Genomic DNA, 15,294 nt, shown 5'->3' with positions numbered 1-15,294 from the left:
CCCCCAAAACCCCCCCCTCCCCTCGTTCCCAGCTCAGGCTGAATGTCACATGGCACTTTAACCTCCCCCCTCCTCCTCCTCTTCCCCCCCAAACCCCCCCCCAGGCCGCCTGGGGTCCCCCCGGGGGTTTTGGGGGGGGGTCCCAGGCGGCCGGGCCCCCCCGGGGAGCCCCCCAGGCACCCGCATGCGCCCGCGCCGGGCCCTGTATATAAGAGACTGTATATTTGATGCTTCATAAACGGACCGGCCGGCCCCGCCCGCCAGCGCTTCTTTGGGGGCTGGGGAAGGGGGGGGGGGGGGGGCAGGACACGCCTATGGGGGCTATAGGGGATGGGGTGGGGAGGGGGACAGGGGGTGGAAGGGGTCTGGGAGGTACAGGGGATGTAATAGGGACCATGGGGTTGTGGAGGTTCCGGGGGCTAAAGGGGCCATGGGGGCTATGGGGGTTCTGGGTGTTATAGGGGCTATAGGTGTCCTTGGGGCTATAGGGGTTGTTGGGGCTAAAGGGGCTATGGGAGCTATAGGGGTCCTTGGGGGTAGAGGGGCTATGGGGGCTATAGGTGTCCTTGGGGCTATAGGGGCCATGGGGCTATGGGGGCTATAGGGGCTGTTGGGGCTAAAGGGACCATGGGGGTTATAGGGGTCCTTGGGGCTATAGGGGCCATGGGGGCTATAGGGGTTTTTGGGGCTAAAGGGACTATGGGTGTTATAGGGGTCCTTGGGGATAAAAGGGTCCTGGGGGTTATAGGGGCCATGGGGGCTATAGGGGTCCTGGGTGTTATAGGGGCTATAGGGGTCCTTGGGGCTATAGGGGCTATGGGGGCTGTAGGGGTTGTTGGGGCTATAGGGGCTATGGGGGCTGTAGGGGTTGTTGGGGATAGAGGGGCCATGGGGGCTATGGGGGTCCTTGGGGATAGAGGGGCCATGGGGCTATAGAGGCTATGGAGGCTATGGGGGTCTCTCAAGGCTATGGGGGCAATAGGGGCCATGGGGGCTATAGGGATCCCTGAGGTCTATAGGGGTCCTGGGGGCTATAGGGGTCCTTGGGAGGCTATAGGGAACATTGGGGGCTATAGGGGCCATGAGGGCTATAGAGGCTATCGGAGCTATAGGGGCCATGGGGATTATAGAGTCCTTGGGTCTATGGGGGCTATGGGGGCTATAGGGGTCCCTGAGGCCTATAGGGGTCCTGGGGGCTATGGGGGTCCCTGAGGCCTATAGGGGACCTGGGGGCTGTAGGGGTCCTGACCCTATAGGGGTCCTGGGGGCTATGGGGGCTATAGGGGTCCCTGAGGCCTATAGGGGTCCTGGGGGCTATGGGGGTCCCTGAGGCCTATAGGGGTCCTGGGGGCTATGGGGGTCCCCGAGGCCTATAGGGGCTATGGGGGCTATAGGGGTCCCTGAGGCCTATAGGGGTCCTGGGGGCTATGGGGGTCCCTGAGGCCTATAGGGGTCCTGGGGGCTATGGGGGTCCCTGAGGCCTATAGGGGTCCTGGGGGCTGTAGGGGTCCTGACCCTATAGTGGCCACAGGGTTTCTATAGGTGCTGGGGATCCTTCGGGGCTGCAGGACTATAGGAGGTACGGGCGTCCTGTGGGTTTGTCAGGCTCCAGAGGGGTCCAGGGGGTTCCATAGGGGTGGGGGTCTATAGGCTCCAAAGGGTTCCCTGGGGGTCTGTACGTTCCACAGGGGCCCTGGGGTCCTATAGGGCCCATAGGGTTCCTGGGGATCCACAGGGATTCGTGGGGGGTCCATGGGGGTTTATAGATTCTAAAGGGGTCCCGGGGGTCTATAGGGTCCATGGGGCTCTATAGGATCCATGAGGGTCCCTGGGGGTCCTGGGGAGTCTGTAGGGTCTATAGGGTCCATAAAGGTCCCTGAGGGTCTGTAGGGGTCTATAGGGTCAGTGGGGGTCCTGGGAAGTCCATAGGGGGCTATAGGGTCTATAGGGTCCATGGGGCTCTATAGGATCCATGAGGGTCCCTGGGGGGTCCATAGTGGTCTATAGGGCCCATAAAGGTCCCTGGGGGTCTATAGGGGTCTATAGGGTCCCTGGGGGTCCATAGGGGTCTATAGGGCCCATAAAGGTCCCTGGGGGTCTATAGGGGTCTATAGGGTCCCTGGGGGTCCATAGGGGTCTATAGGGCCCATAAAGGTCCCTGGGGGTCTATAGGGCCCATAAAAGTCCCTGGGGGTCCATAGGGGTCTATAGGGCCCATAAGGGTCCCTGGGGGCCCATAGGGGTCTATAGGGCCCATAAGGGTCCCTGGGGGTCCATAGGGGTCTATAGGGCCCATAAAGGCCCCTGGGGGTCCCTGGGGGTCCATAGGGTCCATAAAGGTCCCTGGGTGTCCATAGGGGTCTATAGGGTCCATAAAGGTCCCTGGGGGTCCATAGGGGTCTATAGGGTCCCTGGGGGTCCTTGGGGGTCTATAGGGCCCATAAAGGTCCCTGGGGGTCCCTGGGGGTCTATAGGGCCCATAAAGGTCCCTGGGGGTCTATAGGGGTCTATAGGGCCCATAAAGGTCCCTGGGGGTCTATGGGGTCCATGGGGGTCTCGGGGAGGGCGTGGAGGCGTGGCTTACAGGGGCGTGGCATCAACAAACCCCGCCCCCTCAGCGGAACCACGCCCTCCCCGCGGCCGCCGGGCGCGCATGCGCCGTGCGTCCCTTTAAACGTGCACAACAAGTCCCGGACCCTCCGCTGACCCAGCCGCGGAGGCGAGCGGTGCCGCGAATCCCTCCGCCGCGGAGAGGGCGGAGCCTGAGGACTATTTCTCCGTCCTTCATCCCGCCACACCGCCTCCCGCCACCCGGGCCGCGGCGGGGAGGCTCCGGTGCTGTTCCCCCCTCTCTCTGTTCCCGCTCTCGCCGGCGGTCGCGGCGCTGTGGCGGCGCTCGGCGCTAGTCCCGGTCCCGCGGCGGAAGGACACGCGGACTCATTGCACCGCTCGGGGCGGCGTGCGCGGCCGCGCCTGCGCAGTGCGCGCGTGCGCGCGGGCGGGGGGCGGGCGGCAGGAGGAGGAGGATCCAAGATGGCGGCGGCGGCCCGGCCGGGGGGACCGGGCAGGCCTCGGGTGTGAGGCGGGCGGAGCGCGGGGCGGCGGGGCTGGACGGGCCGGAGGGGCGGCGCAGGGGTCGCGGAGGGGCCGGCGGGTCGGCGGAGCTCGCGGGCGCTGTCCTGACCCCCGTTTCCCCGCGGCTGGAGGTGGGGGGGGGGAGGCGGCCCGCGGCCTGTGAGGGGGCGGCGCGGGGGCGGCGGGGCCTCCATGGCCCCCTGAGGGGGTCCCGGCGGGCAGCCCGGGAACCCCCCGCTCCCCTCGGTGCGAGGGATGGAGGAGGAGGAGCAGCAGCGCGCAGGGGGCGGCTGGGCCGAGTGGGGGCCCGGCCCGGGGGGGTCCCCGCCGTGGGTCCCCCCCCCGCCGCCCGACGGGGACGAGGAGCCCAAGCGGGGCCGCGGCGCGGAGTGGGGGGGCCCGGAGCCCTCCGGGGACGCGGGGCCCCCCCGGCCGGCGGCAGCGCCCTCCAAAGCGGCGGCGGACGAGAAGGCCGCGAGCGCCCCGCGCCCCCCCCGGGCCGGGGGCGAGCCGCGGGGTAAGGGCGGCGGGGGACCCGGCAAAGGGCCCGGGGGGCGACCCCCGGGCGAGGAGCGGAGCCCCCGCAAAGCCGCCGAGGAGCGCGGGGCCCGCGGCGGGGAGCGGCCCGGCCCCGAGGACAAGGCCCGGCGGCCCCTCGGGGGTCCCCGCGGCGGGGCCGGCCCGGAGCAGCGCGGGGAGTGGGGCTCGCCGTGGTTACCGGGCGAACCGGAGCCCCCCGAGGACTTTTTGCCCCCCCCGGAGTGTCCGGTGTTCGAGCCCAGCTGGGCCGAGTTCAGCGACCCCCTGGGCTACATCGCCAAGATCCGCCCGATCGCCGAGAAAAGCGGCATCTGCAAAATCCGACCCCCGGCCGTGAGTACTGGGGGGGCTCCGGGGGGCGTTTTGGGGACCCCCGCGCTGTGGGGAACCCCCGTTCTGGGGTGGGGGGGGGGCGCTGGGGGTCCTCCCCACCAGGGTCTGCGTCCCTCGGGTGTGGGGTTGGGGTCGGCACCCCCCCCACTCCCCCCTCAGGTTGTCCCCTTGGTGGGGTCATTTCTGAATTTGGGGGGTGGGAATTGGCCCCCTCCCCCATTTTGGGGTGTTTGTCTCGGCGGCGGGGGGGGGGGATATTTTCTGTTTTGGGGGATAATTGCTTTTAGGGGGTTATTTTGTGTTGGGGTTGCCCCCTTGGCGTGGCACGTTCCCACTTGGAGGGGGGGGTGTTAATTCTTCTCCCCCCGGAGTAATTTGTCGTTTTTGGGGGGGGCGGGTTAATGACCCCCCCCCCCGGGGTAATTTTTAATTTAGGGAGGGGGATAATGAACCCCACCAGGAGATTAATTCACCCCCCCCCATGCTCCTGCTGCATCCTCGTGGGGGGAAAATACCCCGGGGGGGGGCAATTATGGATTTGGGGATGGGGTGACCCAAATGTGGGGGGGTAAATACCCACGGGGGGGGGTATAAATGCCCCCTCCCCCCTTTAGGGATACCCTGGGGGGGGTAAACCCGCCTGGGGTTGGATTTTTTTTTTTTTGGGGGGGGGGGGGGGTCCTGCACAGCCCAAACCTCGTGATGGGGGAGGGGACCCAGCCGCCCCCCCCCCCCAATTCCATGTCCTCCCCCCCCCCCCCGCCCCTCACCCTAGGACCCCTCGTGCTCGTGTAGGGGGGAGAACCGGGGGGGTTCTCGGTGCTCCGGGGGGGGATCCCGGTGCCCTCCGGGGGGGTCCCGGCGCGCCCCCCCCGCGGCCTCACAACAACAACAGTGACACGGCCAATATGGCGCCAGCGCCGAGCCTTTGTCTGCGGGCGCGGGGGGGGTCCGGCCGCTCCGGGGGGGGGTCCCCGGCTCGGCCAGCGACCCCGGCATGGGGGGGAACCGGGGGGGGCACCTGGGTGTGGGGGGGGGGGGGGGGGGCTCGGCCGCCACCTGCGCCCCCCCCCCCCATCCCCACCCCCCCCCGCTTCCATTCCCCGGTTGGTTTCCTGTTTTTTGGGGGGGGTCGCCGCGCTCTGTCTCCGCAGCGGGGGGGGGTCCCTTTTGTCGCCGTGTCGCCTTTTTGGGGAGGGGGGGGGGGGGACAGGCCGAGCCGGTCCCCCCTGCTCGGCGAGGGAAGGGCTTCCGGGAGGGCCGGGCCGTGCTGGCGTCACCGGCCCCGGGGGCACCCCCGGTGTCCCCCCCCCGCCACGGGGGGTGCGGGGGTGGCCCTCGCTGCGGGGGGGGCACGAATTTGGGCTGGGGTCCCCCCCCCCCAACACCCCGTTTTTCCCCCCGGGCTGATCTTCCTGTGGGAGGATGTGGGTGCTGACCCCCCCCACCCCCCCGCCGACCCCCAAATTTGGGCTGTTTGTTCCCTGTGCCCCCCAGATTTAAGCTGTGCCCCCCAAATTTAGGATGTGTGTTCTCTGTGCCCCCCAAAATTTGGGCTGTGTGTTCTCTGTGCCCCCCAAAATTTGATCTGGGTGTTCTCTGTGCCCCACAAATTTGGGCTGTTTGTTCTCTGTGCCCCCCAGATTTAGGCTGTGCCCCCCAAATGTATGCTGTTTGTTCTCTGTGCCCCCCAAAATTTGAGCCGTGTGCCCCAAAATTTGGGCTGTTTGTTCTCTGTGCCCCCCAAAATTTGGGCTGTGTGTTCTCTGTGTGCCCCAGATTTGGGCTGTGCCCCTCAAATTTGGGCTGTGTGTTCTCTATGCCCCCCAGATTTGGGCTGTGCCCCCCAAATTTGGTCTGGGTGTTCTCTGTGCCCCCCAAAATTTGTGCTGTGTGTTCTCTGTGCGCCCCAAAATTTGGTCTGGGTGTTCTCTGTGCCCCCCAAAATTTAGGCTGTGCACCCCAAATTTTGGCTGTGTGTTCTCTGTGCCCCCCAGATTTGGGCTGTGCCCCCCAAATTTGGGCTGTTTGTTCCCTGTGCCCCCCAAAATTTGGTCTGGGTGTTCTCTATGCCCCCCAAAATTTGGGCTGTGTGTTCTCTGTGCCCCCCAAAATTTGGTCTGGGTGTTCTCTGTGCCCCCCAAATTTGGTCTGTCTGTTCTCCGTGCCCCCCAAAATTTGAGCCGTGTGCCCCAAAATTTGGGCTGTTTGTTCTCTGTGCCCCCCAGATTTGTGCTGTGTGTTCTCTGTGCCCCCCAAAATTTGGGCTGTGTGTTCTTTGTGTGCCCCAGATTTGGGCTGTGCCCCTCAAATTTGGGCTGTGTGTTCTCTATGCCCCCCAGATTTGGGCTGTGCCCCCCAAATTTGGTCTGGGTGTTCTCTGTGCCCCCCAAAATTTGTGCTGTGTGTTCTCTGTGCGCCCCAAAATTTGGTCTGGGTGTTCTCTGTGCCCCCCAAAATTTGGGCTGTGTGTTCTCTGTGCCCCCCAAAATTTGAGCTGTGCCCCCCAAAATTTGGGCTCTGTGCCCCAAATTTGGGCTGTGTGTTCTCTGTGCCCCCCAAATTTGGTCTGTTTGTTCCCTGTGCCCCCCAAATTTCTCCTTGCACGTGCAGGACCGGGGGGGGGGTGGCATGGCTGCTGCCCCCCCCTTGCCCCCCAAATTTGAGCTGTGCGTTCTCCCTGCAGGACTTGTGGGGTGGGTGGGGTGTTGCTGCTGACCCCCGCCCCCCAAATTTGGGGTTTATGCCACACTGGAGGGGGGGGCATAGCTGCTGCCCCCCCAAACTCGGGCTGTGTGACCCTCTGCCCATCCCTGACCCCCCCTTTGCCCCCCCCCAGGACTGGCAGCCCCCCTTTGCTGTCGAGGTCGACAACTTCAGGTTCACCCCCCGCATCCAGCGGCTCAACGAGCTGGAGGTGAGTGGGGCAGGTTGTGGGGCGGGGGGGTTTTGGGGCTGATTTTGGGGTGTGCACAGGTCTCACCCACATCTTTGCACCCCCATTTCCTCCTCCTCCAGGCGCAGACCCGGGTGAAGCTGAACTACCTGGACCAGATCGCCAAATTTTGGGAGATCCAGGGCTCCTCCCTCAAGATTCCCAACGTGGAGCGGCGCATCCTCGACCTCTACAGCCTCAGCAAGGTGAGGGGTGGGGGGGGGGGCACAAAATGGGGACCCCCAGCCCTGCCCGGGGGGGTCACACCTGGGGGGCAGGTTGGGGAAGGGCCTCCCCTCAGTGGTAATTGTCTGCTGGGGGGAGTGTTTTCCTATTTGGGGGGTTCATTCCCCCAAATTTAGGGGTGTTTTCTGATCTGGGGGGTGATTTTTCCTTCAGGGGTTTATTTTTTATTGGGGGGGGGGAGGCATGTTTTCATTTAGGGGGGATTAATTGCCCTTCTTGGGGATGTTTTCCCATTTAGGAATTTAATTTAATTTTCCCGTTTAGGAGTTTAATTGTGTTTTTGAGGAGTATTTTACTCTTTTGGAAGATATTTTTCTATTTAGGGGGTTAATCGTGTGGGAGAATCTTTCTGTTTTGGGGGGTGTAATTGCTTTTCCTGGGGGAGTATTTTCTAATCAGAGAATTAATTATTTCTTTGGGTGGGGGGGGGAAATGTTTGCTTTTAGAGGAGTTCACTGCCCCCATGGAGGGAATGTCCCCATTTAGGGGGGGGTCACGTCCCCATTTTTGGGGGAACGTGGCCAGTTCTGGGGTACTCGGTGGTGGTGATGGGGGCGAGGGGGTACAAGTACCAGCCATGGGCACAAGTGACCCTGGGTGGCTCTGGGGTGGCCCTGGGTGGCTCTGAGGTGGCTCTGGGGTGGCTCTGGATGTCCCTGAGCCCTCAGTGTCCCCTCACAGGTGGTGATGGAGGAGGGTGGCCACGAGGCCATCTGCAAGGACTGGGGGTGGCCTTGGCTGGAGGACGGTGGCTCTGGGGTGGCCCTGGGTGGCTCTGGGGTGGCCCTGGGTGGCTCTGGGGTGGCCGTCAGTGTCCCCTCACAGGTGGTGACAGAGGAAGGTGGCCATGAGGCCATCTGCAAGGACTGAGGGTGGCCCAGGGTGGCTCTAGGTGGCTCTGGATGTCCCTGAGCCCTCAGTGTCCCCTCGCAGGTGGTGATGGAGGAGGGTGGCTACGAGGCCATCTGCAAGGACTGGGGTGGCCCTGGGTGGCTCTGGGATGTCCCTCAGTGTCCCCTCAGAGGTGGTGATGTGGCTGTGAGGCCATCTGCAAGGACTGGGGGTGGCCTTAGCTGGAGGACAGTGGCTCTGGGGGCCACAGGTGGCTCTGGGGTGGCCCTGGCTGGCTCTGGGATGTCCCAGTGTCCCTCAGTGTCCCCTCACATGTGGTGATGGAGGAGGGTGGCCACGAGGCCATCTGCAGGGACCAGAGGTGGCCCTGGGTGGCTCTAGGTGGCTCTGGGGTGTCCCTGAGCGCTCAGTGTCCCCTCACAGGTGGTGACAGAGGAAGGTGGCTACGAGGCCATCTGCAAGGACTGGAGGTGGCCTTGGCTGGAGGATGGTGGCTCTGGGGTGGCCCTGGGTGGCTCTGGGGTGGCTCTGGGGTGTCCCTGAGCCCTCGGTGTCCCCTCACAGGTGGTGACAGAGGAAGGTGGCCACGAGGCCATCTGCAAGGACCGGGGGTGGCCCTGGGATGTCCCTGAGCGCTCAGTGTCCCCTCACAGGTGGTGATGGAGGAAGGTGGCTGTGAGGCCATTTGCAGGGACTGGGGGTGGCCCTGGGTGGCTCTGGGGTGGCTCTGGGGTGTCCCTGAGCCCTCAGTGTCCCCTCACAGGTGGTGATGGAGGAGGGTGGCTACGAGGCCATCTGCAAGGACCGGCGGTGGGCGCGGGTGGCCCAGCGCCTCTCGTACCCGTCGGGCAAGAACATCGGCTCGCTGCTGCGGGCGCACTACGAGCGCATCATCTACCCCTACGAGATGTACCAGTCTGGGGCCAACCTGGTGGTGAGCGCTGGGTTTTGGGTGGGTGGGGGGGTCTTGGGGGAGACCCCAGGCCACGCTGAGGGTCCCCCACACTCCCTCCAGCAGTGCCACGCGCGGCCCTTTGAGAGCGAGGAGAAGGACCGGGAGTACAAACCCCACAGCATCCCCCTGCGCCAGTCCGTGCAGCCCTCCAAGTTCAACAGCTACGGCCGGCGTGCCAAGCGCCTGCAGCAGGAGGTGGGCACCCCAAATCCCTCCCTGGGATCCCCAAAACCTTCCCTGGGATCTCCGAATCCCACCCTGGGATCGTCCCCTGACGCCGCTGTCCCGCAGCCCGAGCCCACGGAGGAGGACATCGAGAAGAACCCCGAGCTGAAGAAGCTGCAGATTTACGGGGCCGGGCCCAAAATGTTGGGGTTGGGGCTGGTGGCCAAGGATAAGACCCTGAGGAAGAAAGGTATTGGGGACCCCCCCCCTCCATTATGTGGGGGTGCAGGGGTTGTTAGGACCCCTTAAATCTTTCTGGGAGCCTCTGTGTCTTTTTGGGATCTTTTTTGGTTTTTATTCTGGCACGCCCCCGTAGTTCTTGCGGGAGCCTCTTTGCCCACAGTTTGTTTGAGGTGTCTCCCAAATTCTTTTGGATTCTTCAGGGACTTTTCCCTTCCTGTCTCCTCTCTCTTTTGGGTCACACCTCCCAGAGTTTCTCTCCTCATTTTTTTTTTTTTGGGATGCCCTCGCACACCCATGGGTTTTATGGGATGTCTCCTTCTCAATTCTTCAGGAACCTTCTCTCCCCAGTTACTTGTGGACAGATTTCTCCCTAGTGGGACAGACACCCCTCTCCCAGTCTTTAGGGACCCCTTTCCCCCCCAGTTCTTTAGGGAACCCCTTCTCCTCTTTTGCCCCCTCCCATTCTTTTGACACCCCCTCCCATTTCCCTTTCCCCAGTTGTTCAATAACCCCACAATGGTTCAAAAACCTCCCAAGAATTCAAAACTCTCCCTGCTGTTCTGTAACCCCCCAACTGCTCAGGGACTTCCCAGTGGTTCAGAGCTCCCCCAATTTTTCTGTAACACCCCAATAATTCAGCACCCCCCAGTGATTCTGTAACCCCCAAAAGGTTCAGTAACTCTCCAATGGTGCTGTAACCCCCCCCAAATCGTTCAGCACCCCCCAATTATTCTGTACCCCTCTAATTGCTCACTACCCCCCAATCTCTCAGTAACCCCCCAAAGGTTCAGCACTCCCCCAATTGTTCTGTTACCCCCCCAAAGTCTCAGTAACACCCCCAATCTCTCAGTAACCCCCAGTTTTTCTGCAACCCCTCAATAGTTCAGTACCCCCCAGTTGCTAAGTGGTTCAGAACCCCCCCAAAGGTTCAATAACCCCCCCCAATCTCCCAGTAACCCCCCATGATCCAGCACCCCCCAATCTCCCAGTAACCCCCCATGATCCAGCACCCCCCAATCTCCCAGTAACCCCCATTGCTCTGTAACCCCCCAACCTCCCAGTAACTCCCAATCTCCTAGCACCCCCCAGCCTCCCAGTAACCCCCCCATGGTCCAGCACCCCCCAACCTCCCAGTAACCCCCCCACAATCCAGCACCCCCAGTCTCCCAGTAACCCCCAATCTCCCAGTAACCCCCCATGATCCAGCACCCGCCAATCTCCCAGTAACCCCCAATTGTTCTGTAACCTCCCAGTAACCCCCATAATTCAGCACCCCCCAATTGTTCTGTAACCCCCCAGCCTCTCCCAGTAACCCCCATAATTCAGCACCCCCCAATTGTTCTGTAACCCCCCAGCCTCTCCCAGTAAGCCCCATTTGCCCCCTCCCCGCAGACAAGGATGGCCCCGAGTGCCCCCCCACGGTGGTGGTGAAGGAGGAGCCGGCGGGGGAGCCCCGGGGGTCCCCGGTGCCGCCGGGGGCGCGGGACGGGCGGGACGAGCTGCGCCACAGCCCCGAGCCCTGCACCAAGATGACCATGAGGCTGCGCCGCAGCCACAGCAACAGCCAGTTCGTGAGTAGGGCTCTCCTGAGCTGGGGGTGGGACCCCCTCAGACCCCAAATCCCCACCCCAAAATCCCCCTTTTCCCCCCCCTCACCCACCCCAGGTGGATTCCTACGTGTGCCGGATCTGCTCGCGGGGCGACGAGGACGACAAGCTGCTGCTGTGCGACGGCTGCGATGACAACTACCACATCTTCTGCCTGCTGCCCCCCCTGCCCGAGATCCCCAAGGGCATCTGGCGCTGCCCCAAATGCGTCATGGCGGTGAGGGGGACATGGGGACACCCCCTGGGATCCCCCCCGGTGTGGGTCACGTCCCAGCTGTGGGGTGGGGAACACACCCCCCCTCCTCTCCTTGTGTGGTGTCCTGTGCTCTGAGGGTGTTTGGGTTCTTCTCATCTGTGGGGTGGGGGCTCCCAAATCCCATCCAGGCCTGTCTGTGGGGCTGGGACCCCCTGATCTGTGGGGTTTAGGGACCCCCTGATCTATGGGATAGGGATCCCCTGATCTGTGGGGTTTAGGGATCCCCTGATCTGTGGGGTTTAGGGACCCCCTGATCTGTGGGGTCTAGGGACCCCCTGATCTGTGGGGTCTAGGGACCCCCTGATCTGTGGGGTTTAGGGATCCCCTGATCTGTGGGTTTAGGGACCCCCTGGTCTGTGGGGTTTAGGGACCCATCTGTGGGTTTAGGGACCCCCTGATTTGTGGGTTTAGGGATTCCCTGATCTGTGGGGTCTAGGGACCCCCTGATCTGTGGGTTTAGGGATCCCCTGATCTGTGGGGTTTAGGAACCCCCTGATCTGTGGGGTCTAGGGACCCCCTGATCTGTGGGGTTTAGGGATTCCCTGATCTGTGGGGTTTAGGGACCCCCTGATCTGTGGGGTTGGGACCAGACCCCCCCCTTGTGTGCTGTCCTGGCTTTCAGGGGGGGTTTGGGTTCCTCTGATCTGTGGGGTGGGGGCTCCCAAATCCCATCCAGGCCTGTCTGTGGGGCTGGGGACCTCCATCTATGGGGTTAGAGACCCCCTGAGGTGCTTTCTGTAGCGTGCCCCAAGTACCTGGAGCTGTCCCCAGCGACCCCCCCGGTGTCCCCGATGACCCTCCCAGTGTCCCCAGTGACCCCTCCCAGTGTCTTCAGGCCCTCTGACCCCGATGTCCCCAATGACCCCTCCCGGTGTCCCCAGTGACCCCTCGTGGTGTCCCCAAGCCCCCTGACCCCTTCCGGTGTCCCCAGTGACCCTCCCAGTGTCCCCAGTGACCCCTCCTGGTGTCCCCAAGCCCCCCTTGACTCCCAGTGTCCCCCATGACCTCTCCCAGTGTCCCCAGTGACCCCTCCCGGTGTCCCCAAGCCCCCTGACCCCCCCGGTGTCCCCGATGACCCTCCCAGTGTCCTCAGTGACCCCTCCCAGTGTCTCCAGTGACCCCTCCCAGTGTCTCCAGGCCCTCTGACCCCGATGTCCCCAATGACCCCTCCCGGTGTCCCCAGTGACCCCTCGTGGTGTCCCCAAGTCCCCTGACCCCCCTGGTGTCTCCAATGACCCCCCCAGTTTCCCCAATGACCCCCCCAGTGTCCCCAGTGACCCCCCCCAGTGTCCCCAATGACCCCCCCAGTGTCCCCAGTGACCCCTCCCAGTGTCCCCAATGACCCCCCCAGTGTCCCCAGTGACCCCTCCCAGTGTCCCCAATGACCCCTCCCAGTGTCCCCAGTGACCCCCCCCTGGTGTCCCCAAGCCCCCTGACCCTCCCGGTGTCCCCAATGACCCCTCCCAGTGTTCCCAAAACCCCTGATCCCCAGTGTCCCCATGACCCCTCCCAGTGTCCCCAAGCCCTCCTTGACCCCCAGTGTCCCCAATGCCCTCTCCTAATGTCCCCAAGCCCCCTGACCCTTGGTGTCCTCAATGACCCCTCCCAGTGTCCCCAATGACCCCCCCTGATGTCCCCAAACCCTCTGACCCTGATGTCCCCAATGACCCCTCCCGGTGTCCCTAAGCCCCCTGACCCCCCCGGTCTCCTCAATGACCCCTCCCAACGTCCCCAAGCCCCCTGACCCCTCCCGGTGTCCCCAATGACCCCTCCCAGTGTCCCCAATGACCCCTCCCGGTGTCCCCAGTGACCCCCCCGGTGTCCCCAAGCCCCCTGACCCCCCCGGTGTCCCCCCAGGAGTGCAAGCGGCCCCCGGAGGCGTTTGGCTTCGAGCAGGCCACGCGGGAGTACACCCTGCAGAGCTTCGGCGAGATGGCCGACGCCTTCAAGGCCGACTACTTCAACATGCCCGTCCACGTGAGCGCCCCAAAACCCCCCTGGGCCCCCCAAAACCCCCCCAGGTTCCCCTGAGCCCCCCCCAGACTCCCTTGAGCTCCCCTCCCTTTGGGGGAGGTGGGTGATGCCTTCAAGGCCGACTAGTTCAACATGCCCGTCTATGTGAGCCCCCCAAAACCCCCCAAAATGCCCCCAAAACCCCCCAAAATGCCCCCAGATCTGTCCCCTGCCCACAGATGGTGCCCACAGAGCTGGTGGAGAAGAAGTTCTGGTGAACAGCCTCCAAATCCCACCCAACCCCCCCCCCCCAAAATGCCCCCAAAATGCCCCCAAACCCTTCCCCTGAAGCCCCCTGCCCGCAGATGGTGCCCACGGAGCTGGTAGAGAAGGAGTTCTGGTGGATAGCCTCCAAATGCCCCCTCAAAATCCCCTAAAATGCCCTCAAAACCCCCCAAAATGCCCTCAAAACCCCCCAAAATGCTCTCAAAACCCCCCAAAATGCCCCCAAATACCCCCAAAATGCCCCCAAACCCTTTCCCTGAAGCCCCCTGCCCGCAGATGGTGCCCACGGAGCTGGTGGAGAAGGAGTTCTGGTGGATAGCCTCCAAATGCCCCCTCAAAATCCCCCAAAATGCCCTCAAAACCCCCCAAAATGCCCCCAAACCCTTCCCCTGAAGCCCCCTGCCCACAGATGGTGCCCACGGAGCTGGTGGAGAAGGAGTTCTGGCGCCTGGTGAACAGCATCGAGGAGGACGTGACCGTGGAGTACGGCGCCGACATCCACTCCAAGGAGTTCGGCTCCGGCTTCCCCGTGCGCGACGGCAAACGGCGCCTGTCCCCCGAGGAGGAGGTGGGACAGCGCCTTGTCACCTGCCAGGGACACGGGCACCTCCTCCCGGGGCACTGCCACGTGGCGGGGTGACCCTTGGGCCCCTTGTCCCCATGGGCGTGGAGATCCAGTGGCCCCTGTCCCCTGTGGTGCCCCTGTCCCCATGGGGGGTGACCCAGTGTCCCCTGTCCCCATGGCGGGTGATGCTGTCCCCATGGGTGTCATTGTCCCCATGGGGGGTGACCCAGTGTCCCCTGTCCCCATGGCGGGTGATGCTGTCCCTGTGGGTGTCCCTGTCCCCATGGGGGGTGACCCAGTGTCCCCTGTCCCCATGGGGGGTGATGCCATGTCCCTGTCCCCTGTGGTGGTGGCATCCCCGTTGTCCCCACGATGGGGGTGCTGGTGTCCCTCAGGATGCCCCTGTCCCCTTGGTGCCACTGTCCCCATGTTGGGGTGGCAGTGCCACATCCCCGTGCCCGGGTGACGCTGTCCCCATGGGGTGGCAATGCCAAGTCCCCGTGCCCGGGTGACGCTGTCCCTGTTTGGGGGTGGCAGTGCCACGTCCCCGTGCCCGAGTGACGCTGTCCCTGTGTTGGGGTGGCAGTGCCACGTCCCCGTGCCCGGGTGACACTGTCCCCAAGGGGTGGCAATGCCACATCCCCGTGCCCGGGTGACACTGTCCCCAAGGGGTGGCAATGCCACATCCCCATGCCCGGGTGACACTGTCCCTGTGGTGGGCTGGCAATGCCACGTCCCCGTGCCCGGGTGACACTGTCCCCATGTTGGGCTGGCAGTGCCACATCCCCATGCCCGGGTGACACTGTCCCCAGGGGGTGGCAGTGCCACATCCCCATGCCCGGGTGACACTGTCCCCATGGGGTGGCAATGCCACATCCCCGTGCCCGGGTGACACTGTCCCCAAGGGGTGGCAGTGCCACATCCCCATGCCCGGGTGACGCTGTCCCTGTGGGGGGGTGGCAGTGCCACGTCCCCATGCCCGGGTGACGCTGTCCCCATGGGGTGGCAATGCCAAGTCCCCGTGCCCGAGTGACGCTGTCCCTGTGTTGGGGTGGCAGTGCCACGTCCCCGTGCCCGGGTGACACTGTCCCCAAGGGGTGGCAATGCCACATCCCCGTGCCCGGGTGACACTGTCCCCAAGGGGTGGCAGTGCCACATCCCCATGCCCGGGTGACGCTGTCCCTGTGGGGGGGTGGCAGTGCCACGTCCCCATGCCCGGGTGACGCTGTCCCCATGGGGTGGCAATGCCAAGTCCCCGTGCCCGAGTGACGCTGTCCCCGTGGT

General features: G+C 64.1%; 1 protein-coding gene across 3 annotated transcripts in view; it reads left to right on the top strand.

Moving 5' to 3' along the window:
• Nucleotides 1–3,172: 3,172 nt before the first annotated feature.
• The window catches only part of KDM5C (lysine demethylase 5C), a 31,162-nt gene continuing 19,040 nt past the window's right edge, over nt 3,173–15,294 (top strand). The window contains exons 1-10 of one of the 3 annotated variants that reach the window (XM_053968107.1): nt 3,173–3,948; nt 6,788–6,865; nt 6,967–7,089; nt 8,745–8,915; nt 9,000–9,131; nt 9,228–9,351; nt 10,737–10,915; nt 11,010–11,168; nt 13,065–13,184; nt 13,855–14,013. In XM_053968107.1, the coding sequence (XP_053824082.1) occupies nt 3,331–3,948; nt 6,788–6,865; nt 6,967–7,089; nt 8,745–8,915; nt 9,000–9,131; nt 9,228–9,351; nt 10,737–10,915; nt 11,010–11,168; nt 13,065–13,184; nt 13,855–14,013 (1,863 nt within the window). In that variant the 5' untranslated portion in view covers nt 3,173–3,330. Of the gene's footprint in view, nt 3,949–6,787; nt 6,866–6,966; nt 7,090–8,744; nt 8,916–8,996; nt 9,352–10,736; nt 10,916–11,009; nt 11,169–13,064; nt 13,185–13,854; nt 14,014–15,294 lie in introns of all 3 variants that reach the window. The other 2 variants (XM_053968106.1, XM_053968105.1) reach the window with 2 other exon arrangements.

The sequence above is a fragment of the Vidua chalybeata genome, chromosome 32, assembly GCF_026979565.1.
Source record: "Vidua chalybeata isolate OUT-0048 chromosome 32, bVidCha1 merged haplotype, whole genome shotgun sequence".
Lineage (NCBI taxonomy): Eukaryota > Metazoa > Chordata > Aves > Passeriformes > Viduidae > Vidua > Vidua chalybeata.
This window is presented reverse-complemented; position numbering and strand designations above follow the sequence as displayed.